The 22838-nt window shown below is 41.0% G+C and overlaps 2 protein-coding genes across 2 annotated transcripts in view; both read left to right on the top strand.

Annotated features, from left to right (window-relative positions):
* txnrd2.2 (thioredoxin reductase 2, tandem duplicate 2) overlaps positions 1 to 22242 on the top strand; it is a 375099-nt gene extending 352857 nt beyond the window's left edge. Inside the window, exon 18 of the transcript XR_013793468.1 lies at positions 22230 to 22242. The gene's annotated coding sequence lies outside the window, so the exon portion shown is untranslated. The remainder of the gene's footprint in view (positions 1 to 22229) is intronic.
* On the top strand, positions 20381 to 22597 carry LOC306972457 (DC-STAMP domain-containing protein 2-like; the record flags this gene model as incomplete). The annotated part of the gene is made up of 1 exon (XM_079569074.1): positions 20381 to 22597. The coding sequence occupies one exon, from the start codon at positions 20381 to 20383 to the stop codon at positions 22595 to 22597; it is 2217 nt and encodes a 738-aa protein (XP_079425200.1).
* Positions 22598 to 22838: the final 241 nt, after the last annotated feature.

Here is a 22838-nt window from a genome sequence, read left to right as displayed (position 1 = left end):
GATAATTGTTTGTTTACTTTTAAAAACCTGGGTCATTCATGGCTAGTACGGACTCTGCAGTCAAAGAAAATCCACTGAACATCACAAAAACACGGTAAAGATGTACAAAAGTATCCAGTAAAACAATGTGGGACACAGAACATACAAATGCAGTTCGCAGAAACAGGGAAAAACACCGTAGTACTATGGAACTTTACCTCTACCTATGTATACCTGTCAGTATCTTAAAAATTCAAATATATTTCATTCCCAACATTTCTCCATTAAAATGGCTGCTTAACTTAAATAAAATGAAAATTGTTAGTTGCAACTGATCTGCATGTGTTATTCATCTCAATAAATCACTTTCAAATGCATTAAAACCTGTCATATGCACTTTAAGCAATCCTCTTCATTTTCAGTTCAGCGGCTATTAGTATTAGCTTTGTTGACCACTATATTTTTAATCTGACAGTTGCAATCGTGAAACTAATTCACCATGACACACTGTTTACAAGATATTTGAAATTCTGAGACTGTCTGAAGTGTCTAAGCAGAGGTCTGAAGCTGCTCTATCCAATTACCTTTAATTAATTCAGATAATAACATTTCTTTATCCTGTCAGCTGTCAAAAGAAGAAAGAAAGACACAGCCTTACATTTTCTCCCATGATACTTGGTTCAATCTCTCTCAGTTGATTCTGTTCGAGATTTGCTCACCATCTCTATCCACTTGACTCAATTTTGTTACAACGAAGTACACTATTGGACTTTATTTAGTTTAGAAATGGTAGAGGATATATATAACTGTTTTTTATCAAGCAACATAATGACTGTGTTTACATGTACTCGAGTTTCCAGGTAATGGGGATTTGAAGTTTCCTGGTTTTGTCTGGTTCATATAAACGCAGTGTCCCAGTATTCAGTTTCCTGGATAACCAGGTTATTAAAAACCAGGATATTCTCACTGGAATTTTCCCACAGTTTCCAGGATACTGTACCATGTAAACACAGTATCCTCTTTGTACATCAGAGCTGACGTACTGAGCATGTGCAAACTTTTGAAACAGATACGGCTGGAGCAAAAACTTTCCACCAGCCTTTTTATCTGGTAACTGGGCTTTGAAAACTTTTATCTTCCAAAAAACAAGTACTTTTTTGCTCTGTGGTGTCTCTAGTGAATGTCAGCCCTGCTCTAAGATCAAACCAATTGTTATTATTTTAATTTCTTTTTACAATTCTCACGTCTGTCGCTGAAGCTGGGAAATAACTCTACTGTTTTAAGTGCTTCCTTGGAAAGTTATTTTCCTTGTGCAAGAGAAATGTCCAAAAAAACATGCGTTAGCAACTTGAGCAACTCCTTATCACTTGTTATTAGCTCCGCCTTCTCTGGAACCTAAATATCTAGGATATTGTAGTTGCTCATGTAAACAGGAACACGAGTGTCCTGGTTTCTTGGACACATGTAAACATCATATCCAGAGTATTGTCATAACCAGGCAACCAGGTGTTGGGGGTAATGTATTACAATTTGATTCATTTAAAAAGAATGCCAAAGAGTGGCTCGTGGAGACACAGACTAGTGAGCACTAGTTTGAAAATGTATACTTGGCTCATTTTATGTGCTATGTATGAATGTATCTATATTGTGTTTTGTAAATTTTAATTTCTGTCTTTCTTAGGCTGGCTTTGACATCTGTCAAAGGGACTGCTGATGAAAATTTGCTTGCTCTGCTAACTCGGGCATATAGTATACAATGTTGATTAATGTGCACTGTCCCTTTTCAAATAAATAAATAAATAATTAAAAAACTAAAGTAATGGGTTACAAAAATAATGAAGGAATATAACATATTACGATATGGGAATATATTAGTCATTACATTTCAAGTAATGTGAGTGCATTTAAATGTATGAACAAAAAAATGCGAAACTCCCCTCAAATAAAATGCAGCATAACAAATCATGTCGGACACTGGTGTATAAGATCTGCCGTCTGTATTTAATGTCGTTAAAACAAAACACTTTAATAAAACAAAACAGAGAGAATGGGGGAAAGTGAAGGAAAAGGAAATCTCTGACTGCCCTTTTGCCCAGTGGCTTCATTACTATTTTCAGTTTATATTTTGCCAAAAGTAACTCAATAGTAACTCTGCTACATTTTTGAAGCAGTAACACAAACATATTACATTTTTAAAGCTGTAATCACTAATATAGAATATATCCATCCATCCATCCATTTTCTTCCGCTTTATCCGGGGCCGGGTTGTGGGGGCAGCAGTCTCGGACGGGCACAAAATGTACTACCAAATTTGGCTGTTTTTTCCATTTCTTTTTATGCAATACTTTTACTTCCCCCGCGTGTAAACTATATCCTATACTACATGTTGGTAGTGTCTAAATAGTGTTACATGATCCTGCCTGCAGATTGCAATCATCTTTCTAAAGGGCTTAGCTAAGCTGCTTTCACACCCCATCAGCTCCTGTGCCATCTCACCCATGGCTCCGTAATTCCCCGCACATATGCTGCACTGCCAATCTTCAAAACAATCCTGACTCTTTTACACCGTGTTTCCCACCCAACAAGGTATTCTCAAATATTTGATTAATTGAATTCAAAATAAGTCAAACGCCAGACAGCTTGCGGCTACACCATTCATCACCAAACATCTGGAGAAAAGACACGGCTTTGGGGATAAACTCTGGGTCTGCTTTGCACTTTTTATCTTGGCTTTTTCCAGGCTTAGTCGCACATCTAAAGAGGATTAAGGTTCCGAAAATCACAACACACGTTTGAAGTGCAGAGGATCACCGCCCGAACATGAGATGGAATACCCTCACTAGCTCTCAACAAAACCCCGGTGTCAGGACACAAGACGCGCTCTCTCCTCATAAAGAATACATGGCCTAAATGAAATATAAATGCGTTGCAAATGGTAATGCAAGGTTAGATTAGCATAGAGTTGAGGACAAAGCAGAAACAATGGCAAAGAGTAAAACAAGGTGTTGCCTGAATCTTGCAGCCAGGTGTAGACTTTTAACCACAGAACCAATATGTTATCATAAGGTCAGAGATGCCTTAAAGGGAGAGAACGTTTGATGAGTCTGGAAACAAATAAACATGTTTTATGAGTGGTGAAAAGGACTAGGTTAAGTGAGTAGGAGGAGGATTAGCCAGAAACAGAGTTAAAATATCCCACTGTAAGCAGAAAATTGAGGCAAATTAGCTGTATTGGCCAGGCGAACAGTGGTGAAGATGTCTGATCTGGAACATGGTGCAAGTCAAGCCTATTTGTTGAGCCATCAAGTTACTGAAAATTAACAGGTTATCATACTTTACTAAACAAAGGGCCTCGGTGACTGGTGAATTTCAATCCACATCTATTTCAAAGACAGTTAATTCATTTAGCCTCTATACATGGTTCTCAACTGGTATGACTTCGGGACCCACTATTCCCCTTGAATGGAAGGCGACAACTCAAGTATGAATGTGATTTGTTGTGTATGGTGCAAAATGCAGAAAATAAATCATTACAGGATAAGCTTTAAACCTCTAGAAGGCACTCATTGAAATACTAAGTTAATAAGTTTTTTTCTGTTGTATGATTTTTCAAAATGTTTCACTATCATGCAGAAAATCAATGTGGGCGAAGTTACCATATTTGGTTCCTTGCCCTAAACCGGTAAAAATAATAATAAATAAAATACAATGGTTTATATATAGCATATACAAAAAAAGTACTTTCAGATCTCTGGGGGTGCTGGTGTTCAGGAGATGTTGTGTTTTGTGATATTGATGTTTGAATGATCACAACTGCTACAGGCAAGAGTATTTGTAATGTGATTGTGCTTTATGTGCAGTGGGCGGGGTCAGTCACCTACAATATTGTTTGCCTAAAAACTTCACTAAAAATATCCTTTGGCAAAATAAAAACATTGTCCTGGGGTTTATTGGTTTTATTGTCAAGAAAATAATGTAAGTATGAATAATAGGTGCAACGGGCATGTCCAAATATGGACATGATTAACTTTAGGTTTATCTGAACGATGATCAAATATGGTGCCTGCCTTTTTCATGCTGTAATTTCACTTATTTCACTACAACACATATACCATCACTTAGCACAATTATACACCAATACAATGTGTGAGTTTCATCAACTTACCATGGTTAGTTTTCAAGTTATGTAAAGAAATGTACCATGAATTTAGCCAGACTTTTTTAGACTTCCGAGAAAACACGAAGTTTAGAGCGCGACCGGTCTCTGCTGATTGGTCAAATGCCACAGGGGTGGGATCTGTGATGTAGGGTGATCTCTTCTGATTGGCTGAGGACTACATGCTTCTTTACCTTACTGATGTGCAGCAGGGAGGCCATAATACATATGTACATAAAGTGTGTGGAAATGACCAAAAATAGTCACTTGCCCCATAAAGGGTGAATATATGAAAATAGCGACAGCACTTTTGTGCCCCAACCCACCAGTTGAGAACCACTGCTCTACAACACTCGAATGCGACCACAGTATCAAATAGATCACCAAGACCCCAAGAGGCTCGGATATCTCAAAGCCTAAAACCCACCCTTTTCCACGGCATTAGCTAAACCACCACCAGTTTGGACTTCAAGTAGATGAGCAAGAGTTGGAAAAGATAACAGCTAATTCACAATCCTGCAAGAATCCATTTTGCTCTTGAAATTCTCTGGTTGTTCGAGGGAAAGAATAATTGTGAATTTTGAGCGAACAAATCAACAAAGAGACAACGAGCCAAGATAAGAGTGGTATAATTGTGGGTTATTATTCATCTAAAGAGAATTACTTTTAAGCATGTTTTGATGTTGAAACAAAAAAAGTACCAGTCTGTCTCACAGCCGCTTGTGGTCCCAACTTAGACACATCTTCACAACACAATTCATTATTTCTTTTTGTTCAAACATCCAAAGTTTTCTGTTTTCCCCCAGGCCAGAAAAAAGTTCTGAAATTTCCAAGTATCTGTCAAATGTGTATACGGCTACTTATTTACTGCTCACACTTGAATGACTAAACATGACCTCGGCTCCTCCTGTTTGCAGCATTCCTTCCTCAAAGACGCTCAAAGCACAACAAAAACTTTCCAAATATCACTGTGTATAGATTTTTTTTTTGTATATAAAGAGCAATGCTTACAAGTTTTCCCCTGACAAATTTGTTGCAAGAGAGAAAAGAAAGCTCTTTTCTGGAGAGCAGCTTTTGGGGAGATGCGCGTATTTGCGTTCAAGGAAGAAAAAAGTCTACAAACTATTAATATTCAATGTACGTGTTCTAGGTTTTTTTCACTCTTCAATCCACATTTTAACAGAGCTGTCCCAAAATCACCTTAAAGGAAGAGATAGAAAGAAAAGAATAGAGGTACGCATTGAATATTTATGAAGTATAGGCTTAAGTAACATGTTGGTCTATTTTATGAGAGACCATTTTGGCTCTGTTTACAGTTTGCATTTCTTTTTATTATCCACATTTACACATGAATAGGTTTGTACTATACAGAAAAGAACAATAAAAACTCAGCCGCGCCGAGGTAAGTGTTCTGTTGAAGTGAATTGGATTTCAAAGCAGTACAAAAGGCTGGGTGTGAAGTGTTCAAGGTGTGCAACAATATCTGGGACTTAAAAGTGTTTTGTGTAATTAATCTCATATCTACGTATCTACTTTGATAGTCCACAACAAACCTCTTCCTTTTGGAGAATCCCCATCCAAGAGGAGGTTTGGTAACTATGCTTCTTTGTTTCCTGAGTAATACTATAGCTTATGTGCTTTCAAATTAATTTACCTGATGTCTTGTGTTTGTGTAAGCTCTCTATCTATTATAAAGATTCATTATAAGCTGCCATATGGGTTGCTTTAGCATTGAGGACGTTTTGCCTCATACCTCCTGAGACGTTTTCAGCTGGATGGATTCATAATGACCAAGTTAGGAGAGCTATGTTGTCGTTCCCAAAACTTTTCAAAAATAACCTGTTTAAATATATATTAGTGTTTTTCTGCCCTAACTTAAAGGAACAGGCCACTGCTTTTCCATACTGAGATATGTTCTTACCTGAGCTTAGATGAGTTGATGCGTAACTGTCTGGTCTTAGTGCGTGCGCTCAGTCACGCAAAAAGACCCGAAGATATTGCTAGCATTTAGCCTCTCCTCCTCTGCTCTATGGGGCCAAAGGGGGTGAAGTTAGAAGCGACCAAGCTCTTCCATGTTTCCCCTATTTAAATACGGTTACATGAGTAGTTACACGATCCAAGAATAGTCACACAAAACTAAACATGGCGATTTTCTAAGCGGATACAAAGGGGTGCTTTATTTATTTATATTGTAAGTCGTAATAACACCTTGGGAGCACTTCGACGACCGCGCTGTAATGTCGATCAATTTTTGGCCCCCTGCCACAAAAGTTTGGGAACCCCTGTGCTCGGTTGACAGCTCACAAGCAGATGTGTTCAGTGTTCGAAGTCGTTGATACCACTACTTTAGTCAACGTAACTGAACAAGTTGAGATTAGCGTTTTAGATGAAAGGCAAGTGGAACTATTAACCCTACCAACTTGATCAGTATCTGTCCAGCCTGCTGCTAAAAGTCTCTGAGGTATACAACCCATTACAGATGACAACTAGAGAACATGTAGTCAGTTTAATGTACTCTTATTAGTACTGATATATTTGCTGCGCACTGTGATTAGTGCTTTAGTGACTTCATCTTTTGGAGTATACATTGTTTTCACTGAAGCTTTTTAAGTGGCTTTGTTGACCAAAAAGTTGTCTGTTCCGTCGCTGTCATGAATCGGGTTTAGCCTCCTCTCTCCTCACAGACATGTTGAAACTCCTACACTTGCATGCACTGGATGACTAATTCTGTTCAGCCTCGTGTTCCACCACATGCAGCAGACCGGAGCTGACACAGGCGTCCCAACAAATCCAGTTAGCGCTGCTCACTGGTGGGAGGCAAATTCAAACTGTCATCCCTGTCACTAGACCCAGCAATCAAACTGTTCGCTGCACCTCCCTCTCTCTGTCACGCTCTCTCTCTGTCTATCTCTTTCTCTCTCTCTCTCGAGTATCTATTTACACTCAACTCAAATAGAAACTCTTTTGTTTTTGCTCTCATTTTTCATGGGGCAAACTCAAAGTATACTGTACAACTTCTGCTATTCACGCAATAGATCCATTTTTCTCAAATATTGTTCACAAATCTGTCTAAATCTGTTAAAAAGCACTTCTCCTTTGTGAAGAGAATCCATCCCACCTCACATCTGCGAAGATTGCACAGGTGTGCCTGTCTACAATAAAATGACAATTTCTCACACAACACAATCCCACAGATGTCGCAAGTTACGAGGGAGAGTGCAATTGGCTATATGACTGCAGGAATGTCCCCCAGAGCTGTTGCAGAGCTGTGCATTGGATGGTCATTCCTCTACTGTAAGCCGTCTCCAGACACACAACACACAGACCACATGTAACCACTAGGGACCGATATATCTGGGCCGATACGAGGTATTTGCCGATAATAAAATGCCGATATCTCCGCAACCGAGTTTTTGCGTTGGAAAGAGCTCAGTCAGAGCTTTAAAATGAACCTTCCCACAATCTAAGCCTCAGGGGAGAGGAGAAACATTGCAGTGAAAATCGGTCACAAGTTTCTACACGCATTTTATACATTTCATGTTGTACACTTTTGTGTATAATTTTGGAACCATACAAGAAAGAGACCTACATTTGTTTTTTTGTTTTTTTTTAAATCTTTTCATTTTTGTCTTTCAAACAAGCCTCCATAGAAGTACTAACTAAACATGAATATACAGCGCCCCCTGCTGTCAGAGTTCAACACTGACATGTTTAGAAGCATCATACACCACACTCACTTCTTTCCTGCGTGAAAGAAGGTGGGTCTGGACACACAAGGTAAACAAGTGACTGATTGGCGGCTGAGGACGAACCAATCACAACCATCCTAGGGAATTGACAAGGTTACGTCACTCACTGCGCCACTATGTTGTTGTTCTATCATCAGTGACACGTGATCATGGATGAAGGAGATCACGGCGCTCTCGTCAGTTTATATTCAGTTTATATTTTCTGAATCGAGCTACAGCTGTTGGCACGTCCGCTAATTGCTGATTGGTTTATTTCACTGACAATCTGTGCGCGTTCATACGGCTCCAATTGCTTCGTTACCAGACTAACTTCCCTGTGTGGAATGGACAGAGAATAGTATGGCAGGGCCAGGCAAATCATACACAGGATTATAGACCAGACATTTAAAAAAAACTATCAGCGATGCGTATAAAGTAGCCAATCAAAATCCCCAATAATCGGCATCCGTCAACCTCGATGATTCAAACCTTTACTTTATTAATAAATGTTTAACTATAGGCTATTTGAGGGATTTAAACAAAAAATTCAAAATTCAAAATTCAAATTACTTCAAATATCGGCCTATATATCGGTTATCGGCGAGGCCAACCCCTTTGGTATCGGTATCAGAACTCAAAAATTCATTGGTAGCGCCGTAGCAACCACTTTACTTGGACATCCATATCCAGAATATTCACCTCCAAGACAACAATGGGTTTGTAAATCCAAAACATTTCTGCACAAACTATTAGGAACCGTCTCCTTCGATGGTGTCCGGCACGATGGAGAGGTTTTCTCTTCATGGATGAATCCGGTTTTGTACTGTTGCGCTGCACATGGCAGACTGTCGTCTGGCGACATGTGAGTGAGCAGTTTGCTGACGTCAATGTTGTGAATTGAGTGGCCCATGGTCACAGTGGGTGCATTTCATTAATTGAATGTACAGCGATACCACGACTGAGCCCCATTGTTGTGCCACTCACCTCATGTTGCAGCATGATAATGCACAGCCCCATGTTGCAAAGACACACATCCTGGAGGCTGAAAACATCCCAGTTCTTGCATGACCAGCACACTCATGTCACCCATTAAGCATGTTTGGGATGCTCTGGACAGCGTGTTCCATTTCCTGCCAATATTCAGCAACAGAGACATTGAAGAGGACTGGACCAACGTTCTCCAGGCCACATTCAACGACCTGATCAACTCTGTGAAAGAGATGTGCTGCACTGCATGAGGCGAACTGTGGTCACACCAGATACTGACAGGTTTTCTGGTCCCCCCAGACCTCCGCAGTAAGGCAAAACTGAACATTGCAGAGTGGACTTTTATTGTCGACCACTTAAGGCACACCTGTGCAATATTCATGCGGTCCAGTCAGCATTTTGTTATGCCACACCTGTGAGAAGTGCTCACTAAGGCTGCACAACAGTGTCTCCAAATAATTACATGTTATTGCAATATTAGATCAATATGGAAGCACATATAAAGCCACAATATCTTTCAAAATCACTGAACTTATAAACAGCCTAAAACAACACACAGAAACAGAGAACTGTTTAGACAAATGTTTCTTTAAGATTCTCATATTCAATAGTGTTATTTCATATTGTGACTATAGCAATCTCTTGTTTCTTCTTTCTTCACTATCACTCTCTTCCTCCCTCCCTTTCTCTCTGTACAGGGGGCAGTGGAGCGTCCCGGGACAGCATGAACCTCATGTGCTACAGCGGCGCATGATAAGATCCTGAGTTGGCTCCTACGGTAACACTGGGTGAGATTGTAACATGTGGTTTTATCGTCCGGGACAGAGGCGCGAGTTGTGGAGGAAGTGTGACGGCCTTGGCGCAGGGGAACATGGGGCTGTGGTTTTGGAGGAGGATATCCAGGGTCATGGGTGAGTCACATTTAGCAGGATATCCTCCCCTTCAGCTGCTGTAGCCCTTCACCCGGTCACACAAGCAGCATAAAAGCAATGCTCAGGGATTTTATTATCACTGTGAGAAAAGAAAATGTGGTTGTCTTGTGCACAATAAGATGAAAACATGAATTCATAAGCAGGACTAAACGGGACCAAAAATAGGACTAATTCAGGTCCAAATCAAGAATAGGACTAGGCCGGGAAAGTGCAAGGTTAAAACAAAACTACACCAGATCCAATACAAGTCCAAACTCTATTCTACACTTTAAATCTCAGCTACAATTAAGAGTGTAGCTATATATATCACCGAATTCTGCCCCTGACCACACTAACATTGAGCTGCTTGACTTTATAATAACTTATTGCAGTGCCGTATCGAGCGCGCCCTTAGCCCTGAACAGACAGTGAAATAAGGCATTAAAAATTGAAGCGTGCACCATTAGGAGTTTCCTCTGGGCGTTCTGACGAGCCATTACTCTGAAGTGAGCTGGAGCTGGTTTCCTGAGGCCAGCATGTTTCCTGCAGAGCCACTGGTGACCACATCAACGGCTGCAATGATCGAATTTAGCATCAAAACTTGCCTTTTACTTTCAGCGGGAAGTTCGGGATCCTGCTGTGGGCTATTGGCTTGTCGACACAGTATTTTCATTCCAAACAATACAACATTTTTGAATCCTTATTGGTACATTGTCAAAGTCATTGGGAACAAACCACTCGTATAAAGTTATCAACGCCGTGGGATATCACCATTTACAGGGTCGGTATTGTGCAAAAGCAACTCATGTAGCGAAAGCATGTTTGTTTTATGCAACAAGAGTAGAAAGATGTTTTGTTTCATTCCTGCATGATGGCAAAGAAAAGACCTTGGACATGCTGGAAGTATTTGTATTTGACCTTGTAGTGACCCAGCAGCTGTATGAGTGGTCAGCATGGCGCCTTTACTTGCCATTTGATCCCGGAGCGTCCTAGAGACCATTGTGATGGAAAAGTGAAGGCGCTGCTAACTACTCATACAGCTGCTGGGTCACTACAAGGTCAAATACGCACAAATATCAACTTTTCATTTTAAGCATTATGGGCTCTCACAGGTCAAACTAAAAAACTTAAAAAATGTTCTAAACCCCATCGTGAGTTTAACAATGTTCGTGTCCCAAGAGAAAGAGATGGAGCCTATACAGCCGGGCCCACTGTGGCACAGGTCGGCACTCGCTCGACAATAATTGCTTTAACGCAACCAAAACAAAAGCTGTTCTCCGCCATAACCCCTCTCCCTTGTCAGTACACCACGGAGTCTGGTTGGACGAAAAAGGCTGTTGTACATGACATCGCCATTGGCCACCCCACGTACTTCCCACGTAAATGCGTGCAGGTCAGGGGGCTGCAAGTTCTCATAGGGCGCTCCTACGAAGCGCTAAATGTCTGATGTTCCACATTATACGACCGTTAACTGTCACTGGGGTAACCTTGCCAGCGCTGTGTGCCAATGCAGTGCAGAGCCTTGTGCATTGCCAGATCTAGAGTCAGGTTCATGGTCAAATTGATTCCAGTAAACTTGACCCGTAATCCCAGTGAAAAATGAATACACACGGAATTTAAATTTCTGTTTGCATCATACATTCCCAGATTCCCTGAAACAGAAACAAAGATGAAGAAATGTAAAATAAAATTAACTTCAGTCACTGTCTGGTCGGCTTCCTTGGGGCATTTAAAAGCATTAAAAGTCATGAAATGAATTGTGCCAAAATCAAGGCCTTTAATGACATGAAAAAAGCATTACATTGGATTCAAACTGGCAATAAATATACATTTATTGGAAAAGGATTGACATTACTCAACATTTTTACTGTACAAGTTCATGGAAAATACCACAGTTTTGGTCTGAAATATGTTCTGTCTGATATCGACCACTTTTTTTTGCTATAACGTTGGCCGTTTTGTCCAATTCAATTCCTCTTATGCATTCAGATCTCTCTTTTATCATGTGTTTGTGACATTAAAATGTAGTATTTGGGCATTAAAATTGAATTAAATTGTGTTTGCCAGTATAAACGAAAAATCCACTGCATGTTGCCATTGTTACCTATTCAAATATTTGTTTTCACTTGCAGTTGTAGTTGCGCTCTCCATTAGGAGCTGTCTGTACCGGAGCCCAGAGAGGCAGCTATTACTCAAATGTTATTGTCTCTCAACAATAACCTCTTTCTCAGTAAAGGGAAAATTTAATTTCAGCATCAGGAGACTCATTATTTTCACCTCACTCGGGAGCCATCGTGCTGCACATTATGAGGATACAGAGACTTTGGGAATATTCTGTTAAAAAACATTCACAAAGGGATATAAAATTTATACACAGTGAGCTACTTCGCTAATTCATCAAAGTCCAAACGCAAAAGGGAAAGCTACTGAAACACAGTGATTGAACGACCTTGAATATCTTTATCTGTGTTCATGCAAATTGAAAATGCGCTCTTTTAATGAACGATTATTGCTTTAACTCTGCTGCCTTTTGTGATTAAGGCCTTGAGGTGAGGTTTTAATACACCGCAATTTTACAAGAAAGTAGAAAAAAATTAAAAGGTTTTGGAACTTATAATTCACTGGCTACAATAACAAGGAAGCTTCCCGTTATAGTTGAGACCAATGTTTCCCAACCAGGGGTACGCGGAACTTAGCAACATGGACATATTTCAGATCTTAAAAGAAGGTGAAGCTGAACAGTATTTTAATATCATTTGAAAAGAAATGCCCTCCAACAGGTCCATCTCTCGCCTGCCCTAATTTTATTTGTTTAATAATGACCCGTGGCAATAAGCAATAACAGCATTTCTTTCGCAGGTACATTTGTCTGAAGTTCCTGTAATGCAGATTAGAAAGACTACAGGGTTGGTGACATTGGTTGTATCAGCAATGATGTGGTATTTAACAGTCACAATAATACAAGATTACTTACTGAGAATAATATATTAGCACTGACTTTTCGAAAAAGTCAACTATTAAGAGTAACATCACGGCACTGGCTAATCAGCTATGTGCTAACTCACGGGCATGAAACATACAAGGTAAAATTGAAGATTTGTCTAAAACGTTATAAACTGCAAAATTACAAAAAATATTTTAAAAATTAATTATTGTTTGCTTCTTTCTTGTAAACTACCCGCGCAAGTGTCGGTAGGTGGTACATAGCTGATTATCACCATCATATCATCATTAAACTCTTAAAGGGGCCAGATAGTTAGCCATTTTATACTCACTACTGCCACCTCAGGTCTTACCTGTGACTGCAGGTTCTATGTTAAGCTCGTGCATGACGGCACTTCGGACCCGAATTAACACCTTTTTGAGTGACAGTGCAGGATTTTAGAGGCAGGCACAATAGGACATTGTTGGAACATGTAGGGGGAGGAAAATACATAATTTTGACATTTTAAACTCTGTATAGTCCCTTTAATAATTGACTTTTTTGTGATTCGTATTTTTTTTAATTTTAAGGACAGACATATTAACAGTAGAGCAAAATAGACAAATTAAAGTGAGAGATAAAATAAAATAAAAATAAAATAAAAATAATGTCAAGCGTCGGTAATTAGCACATAGCTCAAAGCCGGCGTTGTGCCAATAAACTCTTAATAATTGACTTTTTCGAAAAGTCAGTGCTAAAAATACATGGGACTTTTTGTGTCGGCCCCTGACACGTGACCGGGAGTGGGTGGGACTGTGGAGCTCTATTAACATTTTAAGCAGTTTAAATCGTTTTTTGATTAATCATGACATCCCTACAAAATAGCAACAAAAAAGACGAAAACAGAACAAAAACCCTAAAAAAAAAAGAACGCTTTAAAAATATGGGAAAGTTGCAGCGACAACGTGATAAAACCACTTTTGTAAGTCTTTAAATGAGGCATTACATTGTTGCTCTGGAGAAAATGTGCTCAGCTCAGGCGGTGGGTAAGAGATTAAAAGTACAGGGTTTGCAAAGGCATTTTAACGCACTTATACCACCCACCAAGAGCAACGTCTGAGCGTTTTCTCCCACTTCACCAACAAAATTAGACTTGTGGTGGACAAGGAGCCCACTTCTGAACATCAGAATCTCAGTGGGGGCCTTCCCTGGTTAGATAAAAGGTCAGAGCCTTCACATTTAATTCAAACTTGAGATATTTGACGATCAAGATCATTTCCTCTGCTTTCAAAGTAAAAAAAAATAAAGACTGATGAAAGAGTAGAGGTTGACTAGTGCAAAGACATTTATTTGAGTGAGTGTTTTAGATTTAATTGCAAGGAGCCATTTACCAAAGTGTAATGAAATCGAGCGTCACTCAATCAAAAGACTTAACCGCCCCCTGATTGCTCCAGAATGACTCCTCTAGGATGAGACTGAAAAACCACATTTGAGCTTTGAGTACCGCTTGTTGTCCCCGTGAGAAGAAATTAAGAGGACGGAGCTCGAGCCGCTCTTCGCCACAAACATGTAAAATAAGGCCAGCAGTGGCGACTACATTTACTTAGGCTTCAGATGTGGCGGTCCAAGTGTGGGGGGGAAAAAAAGTTGTTTGTTGAAGTGGTGAGAATTTATTGGTCTATATAACACAGTCTGTTTTATGTTGTCTAATGACTCACTATAGGAGGCATCCCAGCCATTTTCACATGAAGTTGAAAAAGATACCATAAAAAGAACAGTCACTTACTTTCAAAACCTGCAGCACTAACCCGGAGTAGCATTTTGCTTCTGTCTCCTCCCCTGATATGGAGGTACAGTATAGAAAAAGTTACATGAAAACGCTCCAAGCACGATGGGGCTCATTGATTTGTTGGAGCAAATAGCGTGGGTGTGTTTATTAGTCAGACTTGGAAACTTGGAGATTTTGAAGCTCGACTTTCTGACTTGAGGTCACATGCATCGTTAATAATGCCTTCCGCGGGTAATTACATTTCTTTTATCCAGCCTTGTTTAAAAAGTCAAGCAATGCTCAACGAAAATCTTTCCAAATTAAATTGGATCAAAAGTTTTTGACACATTGTTTCAAAAAACAAGCCATCAGATGATAATTCAAGCTCAGTTTACATAATCTTGCAGCAGGATTATGTATTCACCTTTTTATGTGTGGGATAATGCAGTTATAAATGTTAGACGTCCCAAAGCTATACAATTAAAGGGAGGGGGCATGTAATTTATATATTTTTTTTTTCTTTTTAGAGCTTTTTACCATGTTACAGTGTTGTGCTCAAGTGTTGGGTGACGTTACTTTGAAGAGTAACTGGTTAAGTTTGTTTCTCCTCTGGAAAAGTATCGCAGTAACGTAACAAGCTACTTTATTATGAAGGTAACGCGTTAGAGTACTCATCCGTTACCAATACTAATCTATATCTGTCTATAAACATCTACATTGAGCCTTCATTTATCTATCTTTTTTTTTTTTTCCGATGCAGAATGCACCATTTCACAAACTGAGTCGCCAGTAAATGTATTCAATCATAGCACAATAAATTAACTTCTGAGATTTATTTTGTATGTGGACAAATGACAGCTTAAGGCAACAATAATGAACTATAGTCGACTTATAAAAGCTCAGCGTTTGCTCTTATGTAAACAGTTTTTCAACAAAAAGAACGTCTGTAAAGGAGCTCTTACACAGTACAAAGTGTAATAGTGAACAACACACTCAACTGTACAGCTTTCCTCAACAACATAAAGCTACGACTTTGTTGATGACATTGGAAGGAGCGACGCTGCCAAAAGCTAAGCGTTGTTGTTTGGGAGGCGAGGGCTTCATCGTGGTTTTCCTCTTTAGCTTCACTGCCAGCGCTGTATTGTCCTTTTCTCTAGTAAGTTCAAAATAATGTATTCTGTATTTTCCGGACTGTAAGTCGCACTTTTTTACATGGTTGGGGGTGCATCTTATACTCCGGAGCGACTAATATGTGATTTTTTTTTAACTTTTTAAAAAATTCAAATATATAATTTCAGATGCCTCTAGAGGGCACTGCAGGCTAATCGAGCAGCAGAAAGAAACTTTGGACAGAGCGAGAAAGCGGAGATTACTCATTAAACCGCAATGAAAGCTAATCACGAGCTAAAAGCTACAGCTACAGCCGCAGCTCAAGGAACGACTTTGCAAATGAGAGCTTGAAATTTTGAAAAACAAGCTGTTGGAGGAGGTTTGTCAACGGTGCAGTGGTATATTCTAAGTACTGAAGTATTTTTGAGTAATTATGGATTTTCTTAGTATCGCGACAAACATATCCCGAGCTCCTCCCACGGCTCTACGTCACCAGGAAATGCCCTTCTCACCTCCTGCTTTTTGCAGAGTACAGCGTATTCCTCCTCCAACACCAAAGCTTCACTACTGCACACGACCAACTGCCAAAGACAAAAGAAACACTCAAAGCGGAAGTTGAAAAAGCCACCCAAAGCACTTCCCATGTCTAGCACAGCATTGTAGCCCAAACACAGACAGCTCCACGGGCCAAACAGTGTTTAATTCATGCAAACGCCATCACAAAAAAACGACCAGGACTCAAGGCTGTTCGGGCTCCTGCTCAATTATTCATCAAGCAGAGAATGTGTCCTGATTGAAGTAGCTTTGAACTAAGGGCATCATTTCTCAACGCTTTTTGTGCTTTTCTCATTGGCTCGTAATGCGCCACCAAATGAGGCTGTATCCGACCATAACCCTCTTGGGACTATGACTATTAATTTATTGGAACTTTATTATTTATTATCCTAAGGAACTGCTCACGCTAAATTAAGCCCTCATAAAGCCTTAATAGCCTGTAAGTCATGCCCTACTGCCTGGGTATGTTATTTTTGACATCTTTTTTTTTCCTCCCACAAGTAATAATTCATTTTTTGACATTTTAGGCAGAGTTCTGTAGTGATTCTCTGTAGTGAATTAGTAAAACAGCATTGCCATGTTTATCTAATTTGATGGGACATCCTGCATCAAAAGACAACACCACTCGCTTGTCTCTGTCACTCATCACTTGCATGGAGTCCATAATTGCTGCGGTTTTGCAAAGAAAAATGTACAAGGAGCATTAAGCGCTCCTGCCCGAGCAGTTTTTATAATAATGATCATGTAAATAAACTCGTTTCACAATGAGTATTTCAATCAATAATTAATAACAGGCTTAAAGTGCATAAAACAGGTTTTAATCCTTTTTTATTTTTAAGTTAGTAACAGATAGAGGGAAAGTTCCATAGGATTCACTTATATCTCATTGGTATACTGTGGTACTGGTATACAATGAGTGAGCCAGGCAACAGTTTAACGTTGTTTGCCTCTATCTATGTCACATCCTCTTGGAAAGTACATCACAAAAAACATTAAAATAACAAGCAGGTTTGTTTTTTTGTGTGCAAAATCTTAGTTATAATTGTGTTAACTATGTTTTAGCAAAACTTGTGTCTAATTTTTTTAAGAGGCCATCTGTACTAGGTTATTTTAGAATCAGATGTTTCACCTGTTCCAGCCTCATTGATGGAAAGCGCTGAGGAACGAAACATTGCTCCACAGGTTATGCGCATTTCAACCTGCAAAGACTCAGAGGCAAAATGGCAGTAAGAAAATCTATTGAACATGAATCATGATTGGGGCTCAGACCCCGGCACAAGATTGAATAAACGATATGAAATGCACGGCGTTGATGAATGATTGACGAGAACCGGGGTGGCCAGTCGACGACGAGCTGAGCCGAGGAGAGGCCAGGCGGAGGAAGGGGCGGAGGAGGGTCGTAGCACAGCTGGGAAACGGCCGAGTGATGGAAGAGGAAGCTAAAGAAGGGGATCCTGAGAGGCTGGAGAAGGCCATCCAGAATCTCGCAGTGATCGGCTGTTGAGCTGGGACTTGGATGATTGGAGAAGAGTTTCCGGTGATGAGGCAATGAATCAATGCCGCTGGTAGGTCTTCCGGGTTTAATTTGCGCATAAGCTTCATTTCATCTATCGTTTTTAGAATAATTCAAGTCACAAGTTGTGTATCGTATCCAAACTTGAGGAACCTTGTGACTCCCTATTCCTCAGACGCATACAGATACCTGCGTGATTTGCTGTGGCGACACTTGACTAGAAACGCCCCACAACAACATCCCTACATCTTCAGCCACCATTCAATATCCACTTTCTCGTTTTCATTATGCAGACACGATTGTGCATCCACCTCCCGCCCACTCACCCACAGACTAAAGCACCGTGGACATTTAAGCCTTTCTGACAACACAGGAACTCTATCAATCTCTAATGCATATCCAATGAGGGGGCTCTCCAGCAGCGTGCCTCTATACGGCTGTCCAAATGCATCAATGCCTTTGTATTCTGTTCACATCTCTACCCCGTGTCCCTCAGGCCCTCATTGTCTTCTATTTGTCTAACATGATGGAATATGCTAATCAACGCTGCCGAGATAAACCCTGCGCTCGCACCGCGAACACAAGTCGCGAAATACAACTGTAGCCCGTTTAATTGAGTGTTCCCGTGGTAACGCAGAAATCGTGATGCAAGAGGTCGGATAAATAAGTTATACATTAAACGCGAGCCTCTGCATGCTGTGCGTACTGTGAGAAGACACGTGGGTGTGTTTCAACATTTATCACTTTTGCATGGCAATTCTCTATAACATTTGCCCTTTTTCTTTATAGACCAACTTTTTTACTAAATCGTTGATTGTTTCCACTATGTATTATTCTTTATGAACTTTTGTAAGTACGACATCTGTCCAGGAACTGCTATTTCAATTTAAATCTACATAGAAATGGAACCTCAAATGAACAACGAACAAATCAAACAATAACATTAGAACATTAAATTGGGGGACAATTCAGAGAAAAAAAAGAAAAAAGGAGGGCTAATTCATAGAATAATACAAGATTAACATTCTAGAGATAGCCACTCAATTTTCTTATGACAAAACACGCATTAGCTCTATTGTTCCAGATCAAATAAATTCAAAACTATCTACAAACTATCCACTATCCACAGGAAATTATCCAGAAAAAGGACAGAAAAACTAGATATGCATTAAACACAAGCTTTTTCATGTCCATAACCAAAGTCTTTTTTTTTCTCAATGTGTAGAAACAATAGAAGATGGTGGGTGCTTCCCTATGATGATAATTAACACATTTTGTGCTAATTTAACATTCTTGGAAACACAATTACCTTTAGCATAATGTAGATGCACAGCAAATATAAGGGAATGAAAACAGTTGCCCTAACTTTATTTTTACATGCTATGTATTTTTAGTAATAAATGTACAAAATCTAGCAACTTCATACACTGTAACTAATCAGAATCAGATTTTCCCCCAATCAATCAAGTGTCTTTTATCTGCATTTGCATCTGAAGACAAAACAACCTGAACCAACTATGTTTAGTTTTGATACGACATTTGTGCAATTTCAGATGGTCAAGGTGGTCAAAGTGAATGTTTAGCCTGACGTGCCAGACTATTCTCCTCTGTTGATTCTAATAAACTGGGATTTTTTTCGAATATGGGTCAAAGACAAAGAGAAAGAAGTGTGTATGGCTGACCAGGCAATAGATACAGACGGCATCTCTGGAATTGCCCATATATGGTCATGTTTGAAAACAGTTAAGGGGGAAAATAATTTGGAGAAAAATCTAATTATTCAAAAACTACTTTAACAAATGTTGAATTATGAATATAGTTTTCTACTATATAAAGAAATAAAGACATTGAGTGGAGCACAAGTGGTCCAACAGCCCATAAATACATAAATAACGGAGAATGCTAATGCTAACGGCCAGCTAGTGCAAGCTACGACTGCCGTTTTTTCACTTCTACTGAATAATCTGCTGTGAGAAAATATCCATATGGGTCCGACTTACACTTGACTTTATGTATGTATGGTAAATAAGTTCATATTCCACCAGAAAATGGCTAAAAAGAGTGGAATATAGTCTTTCCCAAAAGATTCTATTTTCCCCCTTGGCAAAGCCATGCCCCCTTCTATAGATACAGATGGCATCTCTGGAATTGCCCATATATGGTCATGTTAAGGGGGAAAACCATTTTGAAAAAATGTAAACTTTCTCTAATTATTCAAAAACTACTTTAACATATGCTGAATTATGAGTATAGTTTTCTACTAAATAAAGATACAAAGACATGGAGAGGAGCAAAGTGGTTCAACAGCCCAGAAATACATAAAAAAAAAACGGAGACTGCTAACATGATGCTACATGTTAGCATCGGGCTAATGCTAACGGTTAGCTAGCGCTAGCTACAACTGCCGTTTTTTCACTTCTACAGAACAATTTGCTGTGAGAAAATATCCATATGAGCCCGATTTACACTTGACTTTATTTGTATGTGATAAATAAGTTCCCAAATGATTCTATTTTCCCCCTTGGCGAGGCCACGCCCCCTTCTATGACGAGATGCCGTCTGTATCTATGACACGATGCCGTCTGTATCTATGTTCTTACTTGTGTTTAGATGAAAAATGTGTACTTTTAAAAGTAGCTAAACTGTTGTCTTTTGACTGAGTGTTTCCCTGGCAACGTAGACTCCATGATGCCAGTTATACATGAACGTAAACATGCGCCCAAAGTGATTCATGTGTAAAACTGGGGGAAATGACGGAGATAACGGTGGACATTTGTGGTCCGGCTGGAGTGAAGAGGACAGTGAAGGGAGTCCTGGTGCAGTCTGGAGTTCATCGCCGCCTTGGAGTGACCAGCTTCACCTCTGCGCTCCTCTCCACTCTGTACTCTGCCTCGTCTCGATCTGCCTTGGTTGGTTTCGCCGCTGGAGTCATCTTCTCACTCCTGTTTGGCTCAATGCTGCTGTTCCTCCAGAAGATCACTGTGTGGCCTTGTGCTTACATCACAATGGGCGTGGGATGTGTTTCCGCCTTTGGAATGGGCTTATCACAAACCGTTAGAGCTGACGTCGCTGTGATGATGCCCTCCCTTTGCTCAGGCCATGGCAGGACCCTTATATCTCTGATCGTGGTTTCCATCCTCATCTCCGGTCCCGTCTCCAACTCTCTGCACAACACTGAACTGGCTGCGTCAAGCCTCGTCTGCTCCGCTCAGCTATCCGCCAATCAGACGCGAGAGCTGCTGCGAAGGGCCGCATCCCCGCTCGCATCTGTGTTGGATAACCTAAGGGAGATCACCAGTAACGCTTACGAAACGGCCGGACGAATCCAGAAGCTGATCGAATCCCTTACTGACAGTGTGCGCCATATCGCCCGGACTCTGCGGAACCTCCTGCATTTCCTCGTTGACATTGGAGACATCTGTAATAAGGAGATGGGCGCCCCCTACAGGAAGTGCCGACAGCTGTTCGAGGAGGCGAGCGTTGATTGCAAGAAGCTCCTGGGAGACTTCAATTTCCTTTGTGAAATCGTCAACGCCTTCCTGCCCCTCTGCAACCTGGCCAAAGCTGGAGAGTTGTTTTGCGTAATTCCTTCCTACGTGGCGGAGCAGCTGAAGAAACACCTGGCGACTCCGGTGGTTGCAGCCTTCGATCGTCTCAAGCAGGAATTTCTGTTTGACCTTGACGCTAATGTGACTTTTGACCTGGACGTGAACACCAGCCAGTCTCTACATGAAGTGACTCAGAAGATCCTGAAGGAAGTGTCATCAGAGCTTCAGCTGCTGGAGATGCTACGTCAGCCTCTGAACTACACCGTGGTGCTGCTGCTACTGTGGACCTACTACAGGGCAGCGCGTTACAGGAGACGCTACCTCAGGGATCTGGATTTCGACAACGTTTACATCACCACTGCCTTCAGGGACCTAGACCGCCGGGTGACTTCAGGAGGCGGGGTTACTGTCCTGCCTATCACAGCACGGGAATCCAGAGTCTACACCAGCCCACTGTCCCTGAGACTGTCCAACCAGGAGAGGCGAGCGGTGCTGGTGGGCCTGTCCTCTGCTCTGAGACTCTTACTCATTGGTGGAGTCCTGGTGGCGCTGGACTTTCTGATTTTCTGGATTCTCGATCAGGTTCGACACCAGGCTTCGGCGGACATTGTGGCACGAGCTCCGGTGCAGCTTCAGATCACAGTGAACGGATCTGGTTTCGCTGCGGACATTTACAGAGACCTGGTTCGGTCCTTCCAGATCCTCCAGAGCCACAACCTGACCGTCTTCAGTCGGGATTGCGTAGTCCAGCCCAGAGAGCCAGACGTCGGCACCAGCATCACTCTTGGCTTCCTACTGGGTTTGTTTCTGGTGCTCTCGGTTTGTAAAGGCTTCGTCCAGAGAACAAGAAGAGTCGTCTGCTCCTGGTTTCACCCTCGGCGAGAGCAGGAGCGTCTGTTGCACCTACGGTCCAAGATTCTGGAGCAACGTCGATGGGAGAAGAGAGCTCTAAGAAGGCTTTTTTTCAGAGCAAATCCTCTCAGGTCCAGAGGCCAAGGGCGAATCCAGGCTTTGCTGCTCAGGATTCCCGGGGTGTCCACACTTGCGCGAGTCCTGGGTCTGAGAAACACCTGCTGTGTAGCCTGCTCCAAAGATCTGAATCCGGAGTCAGCTGTGTGCTGTGAAAGTCCCAGCTGCAGCGCTGTGTACTGCGGGGAGTGCGTGCTGCGCTGGAGCGACTCGTGTGTGGGGTGTGGCCAGCCTCTGACCTCTGATGACAACCTCAGTGACCTTGAGCTTGGGTCCAGCGATGATGAAGAGGCCTCCAGACCAGATCTGAACTGGGACCAGACCGGACCGAGCCAGGCCGGACCAAGCCAGGACCATGATGAAGAAGATGAGGACGAGGATGAATTCTGGGATGCGATGAGTGATGATGATCAAGACTCGGTCGCCTTCCAATCGCTGGACCAAGACTGACCAGAAGAAGAAAAGTAAAAGATTAAAAAGTAAAAAGAAAAAAAGCCAAGCATGTTTTGTAAACATTCAAGGGTCTTAGAAACCATAGAAATATTTGTTGAGAAAAACAATACTTATATTACTCTTTGTATTCTTGAGTTCATCAAACAGAGGGGAGTGAAGCTGTTTAAATAAAGCTAGTTATTGGCAAGAAATTATATGTATTGGAGGCAGTTTGAGGGATGAAATGATCAGGAAGAGT

Source organism: Gobius niger (assembly GCF_951799975.1).
Source record: "Gobius niger genome assembly, chromosome: 1".
Classification (NCBI taxonomy): domain Eukaryota; kingdom Metazoa; phylum Chordata; class Actinopteri; order Gobiiformes; family Gobiidae; genus Gobius; species Gobius niger.
Note: the sequence above shows the minus strand (reverse complement) of the source record. Positions and strands in the feature narration are given on the sequence as shown.